This window comes from Pollachius pollachius (genome assembly GCF_949987615.1).
Source record: "Pollachius pollachius genome assembly, chromosome: 19".
Classification (NCBI taxonomy): domain Eukaryota; kingdom Metazoa; phylum Chordata; class Actinopteri; order Gadiformes; family Gadidae; genus Pollachius; species Pollachius pollachius.
In genome coordinates this window covers 15,857,175-15,868,140 of record NC_136952.1, presented here as the reverse complement: position 1 = coordinate 15,868,140, position 10,966 = coordinate 15,857,175, and the positions used below count along the sequence as shown (strand labels likewise).

The 10,966-nt window shown below is 42.0% G+C and overlaps 1 protein-coding gene across 4 annotated transcripts in view; it reads right to left on the bottom strand.

Annotated features, from left to right (window-relative positions):
* Positions 1–457: 457 nt before the first annotated feature.
* plce1 (phospholipase C, epsilon 1) overlaps positions 458–10,966 on the bottom strand; it is a 79,426-nt gene continuing 68,917 nt past the window's right edge. For 3 of the 4 annotated variants that reach the window (XM_079756505.1, XM_079756507.1, XM_079756506.1), the window contains 9 exons: positions 10,334–10,497; positions 7,816–8,077; positions 7,293–7,411; positions 6,492–6,620; positions 5,856–6,041; positions 5,354–5,533; positions 4,779–4,991; positions 4,403–4,636; positions 458–594 (listed from right to left, as the gene is read on the bottom strand). In XM_079756505.1, the coding sequence (XP_079612631.1) occupies positions 4,448–4,636; positions 4,779–4,991; positions 5,354–5,533; positions 5,856–6,041; positions 6,492–6,620; positions 7,293–7,411; positions 7,816–8,077; positions 10,334–10,497 (1,442 nt within the window). In that variant the 3' untranslated portion in view covers positions 458–594; positions 4,403–4,447. Of the gene's footprint in view, positions 595–4,207; positions 4,242–4,402; positions 4,637–4,778; positions 4,992–5,353; positions 5,534–5,855; positions 6,042–6,491; positions 6,621–7,292; positions 7,412–7,815; positions 8,078–10,333; positions 10,498–10,966 lie in introns of all 4 variants that reach the window. The other variant, XR_013812637.1, reaches the window with a different exon arrangement.

Sequence of the window (10,966 nt, the reverse complement as noted above, 5' to 3'; positions counted from 1 at the left end):
ACAGCTGTGGGTGACCGCGTCAAGGCAAACCTGGGGGTAGCCCAATGGCACCTTTACCGTGTCTAAGGGCTCCGTGGAGAAAGGCTTTCTGAGTGGCTGGAGCAACTGTCCGTCAACCATCAAACCAACCAATCAACGGTCACCCCCCGGAGAGAGCCAAATCCCATTCATCCGACCAATAGGGTTTGGGCAGGACCCTGTACAGCAACTAAGCCAGCCTCTGTGGCCGGACCGAATCCTCTAAGTGCCCTCAAATCAACTGCGAAATGCAGTCCTTTGCGCAAGAGGAGCGGTTTCCAAGAACTCCCAAACGGGCTCCCTTTGGGCTGAACCAGGGCAATGAGTCCTTACTACACTGCGTTCAGGGTTTCTTCCATTATCACTTTAATGATCTTTTCTCCCTCTCTGGGTTTCATTTGTGAATCTTCCAGTTGCGCAGAAGGTACAGCTTCCAGGTCTGGAGGGCTCGAGAGGCGGTGGAGGTGTGGTCCCGTCGGGGCTTGGGTCGCGGCCTCACGGGCGAGTTCAGGAGGATACGTCCTGCCCCTGCTTTGCCCTCTGACACCCAGGCCTTCAGTCCCGCAGGCAGACACCCTGCGCAAGAAGAGGGACAGCTAAGTCAATTAATAAAAAATAACATGAATCATTAACAAAATAATTAACATTACAATTAACACATTCACAAAGATATTAATCAACAAACCAATTAACCAATTAACTAATTGTTACATTCACTGTTCAACATAACCAATTAACAAATGAGCAGTGAAAAATTAAAGATTAATGAACCATCGAACCAAAGCAAAGTTAAGGTAGCGAAATAGGTTTAAATAAGAGTTCTAAATCAGGACAAAACTAGGGTTGGGTGGCCTAAATGTATGGGGTCAGAACAGTCTCATTAATAATAAATGCACAGAGAAGGATTCACAAATGCATTTTGTGATTTATATATAAATTACTCTCTTCTCACAAATACATTTCAATGCACACACAAATGGATATCGGTATGTATAAATGTAAAATAAATCCATAAACAAAAATAAGTTTCACAAACACATTTCTGATCCACACACAAATGTGTCTTGTTTTAAATAAATGTAATATAAATCCACAAATATATTAATTAAAAAAACAATTGCAATTTTCATAAAAAATGTATTTGGATGTTGTTACATTTATATAAAAACTGTTAAACTTGAATTAACAAGACGCTTTTCATTTGTGAACTTGTTTGCATTTGTGTGTGAACTGGTCTGTATTTATATATGGATTTTTGAGACTCTCCTGACGTGGCTGGATTCACAAATGCATTTTTTTCAACAAGGAACTCTCTGTAGCCAATCAGATGCCTCCCTCGTTTTCAGCCAATCACATGGATCAGAGGTCGGGACTGCAGTCCCGACCTCTGAAGAATAAGTCCAGCCTCCGAGCCTCCCGGTTCCCTCGGTCAAAGGTCTATGGGAAATAACGGGGCTTTTGAATGATCGTACATAACAATCTCTAGATGGCGAAGAAGTCAAAGCTGCGTCACGTTTTGAACTACACACTTTTTCCATCTAGTTTCGACTGGGTTTGGGATTGTCGGTGCCGCTAAAGTAGTAAACGGCACCGACAATCTAAAAACCCAGTCACTGCAGTCATGTGATTGGCTGAAAATGAGGGAGGCATCTGATTGGCTACAGATAGTTCCTTGTTGAAAAAGATGCATTTGTGAATCCAGCCACGTCAGGAGAGTCTCAAAAATCCACATATAAATACAGACCAGTTCACACACAAATGCAAACATGTTTACAAATGAAAAGCGTCTTGTAAATTCAAGTTTAACAGTTTGCATATAAATGTAACAACATCCAAATACATTTTGATGAAAATTGCAAATACTTTTTAAATTAATATATTTATGGATTTATATTACATTTATTTAAAACAAGACACACTGTGGATCAGAAATGTGTTTGTGAAACTTATTTTTGTTTATGGATTTATTTTACATTTATACATACTGATATCCATTTGTGTGTGCATTGAAATTTATTTGTGAGAAGAGAGTAATTTCTATATAAATCACAAAATACATTTGTGAATCCTTCTCTGTGCATTCATTATTAATGAGACTGTTCTGACCCCATATAAATGTAACACAACATCCCAAATATTAACAGAAAAAAAGATACATCAATCAAACATGCAAAGTAAAGGCAAACTTTAGGGTTGGGCTGCCACTCATACTTAAAATGCCGGAAATAAACACTTATTCTCTATCTAGATGCAAATTCACCAATTTAAATGAGGGCAAAATATATCAAAAAGCTATACAAACTAATAATAACAGGTTGGCCATCAAATAAACATGACAAGACTACTGTTACTGTGTTTTTTCCTTTGCTGGTAGTGGACCAACTATTATGGAGCCAGTGTGTGTTTTGGTGCCGTTAGTACTGCTGCGCAATTTCATCAACAATTTGTACAAACCACATTTTGTAATAAGCCATCATTCGAAATACTCCCATACTTTCAAAGCAGTTTATCTTTGGAAATGTTCCTTTTTAATTTTTTTAAAGGGGTGTTACTATGCCACCATATGTTAGTGTGATTAGCCATTACAGGCTGTAAAAATATGCCTTTTCCTGTTTTAGTGACGCTGTCACACCAAAATTGTACCGGGGGCGAAAATTGTACCGCCTACGTAATCCGCGTTTGAAACATAACGTCATCGTTCAACGTGATTGTCAGTTGCCAGGCAGGTTTCAAAAAACATTTGCGCTCATGTTGCCAGACGAAATAACATAATACAGATAACCAGGGGCGTAGGAATGAGTTTAACATTGGGGGGGACACATATCGGAAACCTGACAGGTCCGTTAATGGTTTGAACAGAAATATGTCATAAATTAACTACACTGAAAAAATTCACAAATATATTTTATTCTACTAAAAAGATATATTTGTAAATGTAAAGGAAAACACATTTTGAATGGCAGTAATGAACTGATAAATATCAAATCAATTCTTTAATTGCACGCTCAATCATCCAGTTTTTTAGAATAAGAAGCGGTGACAAGACGCTGTGTTGCGCTTTCAAAATAAAATAAAATATTTTTCTCCCCATGGTATAATTTTTTGGTGGGACAAATGCGCCCGTCTCCAATATTGGAGGGGACACGTCCCCTCCGTCCCCCCCGGTTCCTACGCCCTTGCAGATAACACTTGTTTTTACTTTATATTTGTATTTTATTGAATTTAGATAGTTAACTGAGTGTTTAAAATGTATCATAGTCTAACTAGCTTGTGTTAATACACTCAGTTTACTAGCTAAATGTGATTAAACAATTGAATACAATACAAGTATAAAGTTAGCAACGCTAATAAATGTCATTTGTAAAATAAGTTATCTGTTTAATGTTATTTTGTCTTGTGACGCTCAATGAATGAGCGCGAATGTTCGCGCTCATCCAGGCAACGTTCGACGCGATCGTCTGTTGCCAGGCAGGTTTGGAATTTTCGAATGCAGATTACGTAGGCGGTACAATTTTCGCCCCCGGTACAATTTTGGTGTGACAACGCCAGTGTGAGTGTCCTCCTAGATGTATGATTGATAAAACACAGGACAATACAGATTGGCTAATCACACCCACATCTGGTGGCATAACATCACCAATTTAACAATTTTAGAAATAAAAAATATAAATTCATTGGAAAAAAATAATTGGTCAAGAAAATACATTTATGTTGACAAAAAAAATTGATTACATCCAATAATCCCAACAGCACTAATTTATACTCATAATTTGATGCTTCATTCGACTAGGTGATGAAATATTACAATGTATGAATATGTAACAATTGGTTAAAACCATCTGGAGGTTATGTCTCATGATGCATTATCAATACTAGAAATGAAGGTATTAACCTGAGGTATTAGATGTGGTTAGGGTTAGTTTAGCTTAAGTTTAGGTGTACAGGTAAGTGACCATCAATCCCATCACCTAAATTAAAGATCATTTTAATCAGTTAGGGTTAGGGTTTAACCCTAACCCTGAGTTAGGGTTAGGGTTTAACCCTAAGGGTTAGGGTTTAACCCTAACCCTAACTGGGTCTAACCCTAACCCTGAGGTTTTAAGGCAAAAACCCTAACCTAACTTAACCATCACTCAAACATATACCTAAAATCAAATTATGTTACAGTAGGGTTTGTTATTTTACTCACCTTCACCTAACCTTCACTTATCCATACACCTAACCTAAAGGTAAAGTAAGGGAAGGTACGTTAGGGTAAGGGTTTGGTGTGTTTAAAGACCAAACCTTTAACTGAAGGTTAAGGTATCTGGTTAAGTGACGGTGAAGGGTGTGCTATGTCTAAGTGGTCTGACCAGTGTTAAGGGGTGTTAAAGGGGCACCGTACCTCTGTTGCCTTGTTCATGCACAGACAGCAGGGGGAGCCAGAGTCTCACTCCTGGATCTCAGTCAGCGCAACACAGCATGCTGCCCGCTCATCCTTACTGTGGGCGGGGCCTTCATGGCACAGCGTCACCGATTGGCTGCCGCTGCTGCCACTTGACGTGCTGCGGCCGCGACTGGTCAGTTTCTTGAGCTCGCTGGCGAACGAGATGCCCTTTCTCTTGTCCTCGCGAGGCATCTGGAGAGGGACATATGGGTGGGTTTCAAGCCTCTACATCTATACACTGACCTGAAATAGCTAGTCTCCTCTTTCTCTCAAGTCAAAGAATAATACATTATTACTAATATGTTTTGAGATAGAGTAAGCAAGTGGTGTCTACCTGCTCTTTGAGTTTGAGGATGAACTTCCCCACCCCCCTCCACCGACTCTGAGCTTGATAGACACACTCGTGGTCCAATAGGATTCGCTGAAGCGGCTTGGCGGTCGACGCCTTCTTAGAGCCGGGGTCCTTGGTCACCTCCTCCATCAGGACGTAGTCGGTGGGGTTGGGGTTGGACAGGATGCTCACGGAGTACTTGGCCTTGGATAGAGTCTGGAACCGAGACAACAGAAGAGCTTCTAGGTTAACACAGTGTATTTTAAAGCTACTTCCTGAAGGCCATATTTGTAAAGATATGACACGAAGAGCATCATAGTAGAGCTACCTTCTGAGGACCATATTTGTAAAGCTACTTCCTGAAGACCATATTTATAAAGCTACTTCCTGAAGACCGTATTTGTTCAGCTACTTCCTGAAGACCATATTTGTAAAGTGACTTCCTGAAGACCATATTTGTAAAGCGACTTCCTGAAGACCATATGTGATAAGTTACTTCCTGAAGACCATATGTGATAAGTTACTTCCTGAAGACCATATTTGTTAAGGTACTTCCTGGTGACCATGTGTGGTCCCACCTGCTGGATGATGTCCTGTGAGGTGCTGGAGCGCGGGGCCTTGATCACCGTGTGGGGCTGCTCAGGAGAGACGTCGTGGACCTGGACGAAGAACATCTCCTCTTCCCCTCCTCCCTCCCTCCCTCCTACTGTCAGCTCATCCTCTCCTTCTCCAACCGCCGTGCTCCTCTCATTACAGTTCTGTGACAATAAAAACATCAATAACTTTATTAACAATGAAATCTCATGACACTAATGTACAAGCAAGGCTCCAAACGGTGAACAAATCAGAAAAATATTACATCTTTTGATAAAGGTCATTTTTCTCACTTTAGAACAGAACATTATATGTCTTGTAGCTACTCAAAATCAGTCCATAAACTCCCTGTTTGAAGTTAAAATGAAGGAATACTTCATTAATCCCATTGTGTCTATCATCAGCCAGCAGATCGATTCACAGCGTTCTGCTCTGAGTGGGGATTAAGGCGGTCTAGACTGGTTTAAAGAGGGGCCTCTGGTTCACCTCCTCTCTGGCCCGGAGGCTGATCCTCCCCACCAGGCCCTCCTCCGTGTGCCAGCCGCTGACCAGCCTCAGCACCTCCTCCTCCGGGGCCAGCGGCCGCTGCCTGGCCTCGCTGCGCTCCTTGGCTAGGGGAAGCCTCTCCTCGCACAGGAAGTACTCTGTGGGACTTCCTGTTGGGGATACAACCTGAGGAGGAAGATATATCAATCAAATAAACAATATAATACACATTATATTACATGGATTATATTATTCAGATGAGATGATATTAGATTGAATTACTTTAATATTAGTCTTATTAGAGTAAATTAGGCTATATTAGATTAAATTATGAAGATTTGATTAGATAAAATTGCATTATGACAAAAAAGATTAATTCAGATAGTCAAAATATTTTACAATAAAATGTTATCAGATTCTATTATTTCAAATTAGATTGTATTTGACAAAGTTAATTTAGATCAGATTAAAATAGATCATTTTATAATAGATCAGACTGTATATGATGACGATATTTTACAAATAGATTATATCAGAATAGTATATCATTTTAAACTTGATTATATTAGACTATGTTGGTCGAGATGAGATTGGATGAGATTAAATCAGTAGAGATTAGGTGAGCTGGGCTCTGACCATGTCTAGCAGCTGCCTGGTGGTGGTCTGTGGGCAGACAGGGAACACGGTGAAGGGCTCCGGGCCTGGGGCCCTGTGCACCGTCAGCCTGTGCTTCTGATACGCCCGCCGGTCATCTGCACTGTACCACTACAGACACAGCACACACAACACATCTTAATAAACATCACTAAACCCTCAACACAACACATCTTAATAGATATCACCAACCCACAACACACACATCTTAATAGACATCACTAAACCCACAACACACACATCTTAATGGACATCACTAAACCCACAACACACACATCTTAATAGACATCACCAACCCAAAACACACACATCTTAATAGACATCACCAACCCAGAACACACATCTTAATAGACATCACCAACCCAGAACACACACATCTTAATAGACATTGCCAAACCCAGAAAACACAAGTCACAGAAACCAATACACAGAAAATACACACATGATTAAAACCACTACAGACACATCATAGTAAATATCACTACACACAGGACCAGGACACATACATCATGAACAGGAATACCCTGAAAATGCACATATTTAACACAGAACCTGGGAGTAAGCAACGTTAACCAGGAAACCATCCATCACCAGCTACTGTACATCATTACAATAAAGCCACTTGCCTGATAAAATTTGTAAATACATTATTGCATTCATAAAACAGTTCAAAATAATGATATACAGTTCTGTGATTTCTATGCACTTTTAAACGTCATACCACTATACTAATATTCTTCCTTCACTACAGGGCTTCCTGTGGACTAGCGGTGGCGGTCTTACCATAGAGGAGGGAACAGCACCCCCTGTAGGGCCGTCCTCATTCCTGCGGCTGTAGATGAACAGACCGGACACCTCTAGGGACTCATTGTGTTGAGTTCTTAACTGTAGGTGCCTGTAACCTGAAGAACACACACACACACACACACACACACACACACACACACACACACACACACACACACACACACACACACACACAGACACACACACACACACACGATAATGAATCCCAAAGAAAATGAACACAAATAGTTACAACAGATCATGTACGGTTGCAGCCTTGATGCTGCTATCCATTAGTTTTGCTCGCCGCACTCTTGTTTTGATTAAGTCTCATGGGATCTCATGCATTCAGCCCCATAGCAACGTGCAGTAGTGGAACAAATACAAGACAGCCAAGAGACTCCATCAAATGCCCACTGAATCCAAGCAAAGTGGGGCTGAATGCAGAATGGCTGACGGCCGCTTTAAGTCCTCCGCTCTGGGGCTGGTTCCCGGTGGACTCTGGGGTGTTTCCCCCCACCTGGTTTGAGGGCTTTGATGGGCAGGGTCCTCTGGGCCGTGGTCTGGGAGCTGTTGTTCTCCACCACGGCGAGGCGCAGGAAGCACAGCTCCTCAAAGTGCACGGTGAACTGGAAGCTCTCGCCCCACATGGGGTTGAGCGTGTTGCGGTGGATGGGCTTGGAGCGGAAGTGGCTGGCGTCCACGGGCATACCCAGCACGTCCACCTCCACGCAGGGGCTGCCCGCACTGTTGCCCGGGCACACGTTCTGCCCGGAGATCACCTGGAGGGAGGGAGAGGGAAGGGGGAGACCGGTCAACACACTGATACACCCGTATGGAGAAATACAGCAATTTAAGCAGTGTCTCATGAGTGATGTTATGCAGAAAATCAGCACGTCGTGATTTGGATATAGGTACAAGGCCAAAGGCTGAGTACCAAGGAGAATCACAGCCATGATTGTCATTATTATGTACTTTCATCAGTGCTGTTATACTCTATGTCAGCACTGGTGGAACACCTCTTGCCCAATTAAATCACTGCAAAAGTAGCTGTTTTATAATGTGAAGCTGCTGCAGGATGTGACGTTTCCAGCGGCCAGAAGAGGGCGACAAATCCACAAATAAGCCCAAAGCACATTTTTGCTCAGAACTTTTTTACCTTCTAAAAAAAAACATGTATGAATACGTATGTCTATTTAATACAAAAAAGCACTTGTTTGAGAGAGAGAGAGAGAGAGTGAGAGAGAGGTGAGATAGAGAGAGAGGGCAGGAGAGAGAGCGGGATGAGAGAGATGAAAGAGGAGAGAAGGAGAGAGTGGGGAAGAGGGGGAGAATAGCTAGAAGGAAGCAAGAGGAATGGATAGAGTTAAAAGAAAGTGAGAGAAGTAGAAAAAAGAGGTAAAGCGTAAGAAAGAAGAGAGTGTATGAGAAGTTAAATGCTTTTCTAGACATTAGGTTTACATTTTGTTCTGTAGAAACATTTTTGTAAAGCCAATAATTTAATCTGCTCTGTTTAAGAAGGGGACCGAAGAGTCCACCGATGATATATACGAGACAACTCCGAACCAACAGAAAGGTACAGGGTGTGAGGTTACCCTGACAAAAACACACGCACACAAAAATGCACACGCACACACACCCACGGTTTACGAGGTTTAGACTATAGGTCAACTCTGTTTTTAGATGCTGGACTTTACAAGATGGAGGATCATAGTTGTTATGAGACCATCATCTGTAGCTCATAAAGGATAGTCCCTAGGAACTAAATTAACATGACTGGTTTACCCCTCATCCTAAACATCCATTTACTTTATTATTTACATATTTAGCTGTGGTTATTTAAATGTATATACTTTCATAAATTGCATTAATATGATTAAATAAAAAAAATGTGTTTCATTCAACTCTTATGAGTAACCAGGTCATTGTTTTCAGTGAAAGGACACGAGTATTATGAGTCAGGCCTTATTTTTTTGGGGTTCAGATGGGGTCAGTGCGGTTCAGATGGTTCTATTTCAAGAGACTGCACTGCTCAAGGATCGGCTTAGGGACAGCTTAGAGATACGGCTAGTTTGAGCTGAACTCACACTTCTGCTCTCCCCGAGTTAGAGAAGATCAGCGTCTGGAGTCCGAGAAACGACGCAGATCTTTGCAGAGCTGCATGCATTTACAGTTCCACCGCACATTAACGTGAACACAAGGGGGCAGTACTGCATTCACAAACACAAACGTTGAGGAAACAGAAACGCAAGACATAGTCAGCTACATTTAAAATATGAAAAAAATGTCACCATGTGATAAAGTCGACCCGACCCCGGATAAGCGGTTTGGAAGATGAGATGAGATGAGATGAGATATAGTCGTTGCAAAATCCACTGTTGAAAAGTGGTTGGTGTGCAGCCAACTGGAAATATACTGTTTTGAAATGTGGGGTGTGTTCATTTATTTTAGGTTCATTAGTTTTAGCTTTAGGAGTGAAACAAAACACTGCATGTTCCCCACACGACTGTTCAGTTAAACAGACGTGTAAACTCTCGGTAGCTACCCGGCTCTTCGCAGAACTTCGTACCTGCTCTGCAGCGACACGGCTAGCTTAAGGACACGATGAGCATAGCAGCATAGCTAGCTTAGGGAAATATCAAGCTTAACAACACTGCTTAAGATACAGCTAGCTTTTCAACACACCTATCTTAGAGTCATAGCTAGCTTTACAGCAAAGCTATCTCCAAGGAATATCTAGCTTTCGGTTCCAAGACGTGAAGAACTCCAGCCTTGAACCCTACTTCCTCATTCAAAACATCTTTACGACTTACAGCCTTTTATAAACTCTGCTCTAATTCTCAGCTCGATGGGAGGCCTCCATGACAGCTCAAGCACATACGGCCCCTCATTTAATAAACACTCAAACCACTTTTACTGCCGAGATGTAGACACAACCAGAATGTGTGTGTGTGGGTGGGTGTGTGTATAAAGTGGTTTGTAATCCCTGACTTCTGGGGAACTGGGAGGGAACTTGAGAACTCCACCTTGGTTCTTACCGTGAGGGTGTAGGTGATGGGGGTCATGTTCTCCACGTCTCGCTCCAGGGGGCAGAACTGCTGGTAGAGGGGGCAGCAGCGGTCCCACAACACCGCCGGCTTTAGCACGTAGCCGCAGCCGCCGTTAGCCTCGAAGAGCGCTTCGTTTAGCTGCAGGGGAAGATCTGGGGGGGGAGGGGGGGGCACACAGTGGGAACATAAGTTGAGGATTCAGAAGGTTGAGGGCATGAGAAATCATCGCTAATATCCTGATCCAGAATCTTTATATCTTGAGTCAGAGTTCTTGACTCAGACATCAACAACCTTTTATCTGTCTTTCATGAACTCCCATTTGCATTTCCTTGTATGTATTAACAAGTATCAGCTTAACGACCAGCATTGAGCACGTCAATGTACGTGGGTCAAATCCTCAACTTTACTTTCGGGATTCAGGTGGAAATGGTGAGTTTTAAGAAGAAAAGCAGAGAGAAAGAGACGGAGTGGATGTGAATTATCAGGATCGATCCTTCACATCGGAAATAAATAATAATAATAAATAGTTATAAAAAGAAAGAGCAAAACAAGACAGAAAGAAAGTACTTCATTCTAAAACATTATTGAGTCTGGCCGATGCCAGAGGCTTCAACGAGAGCT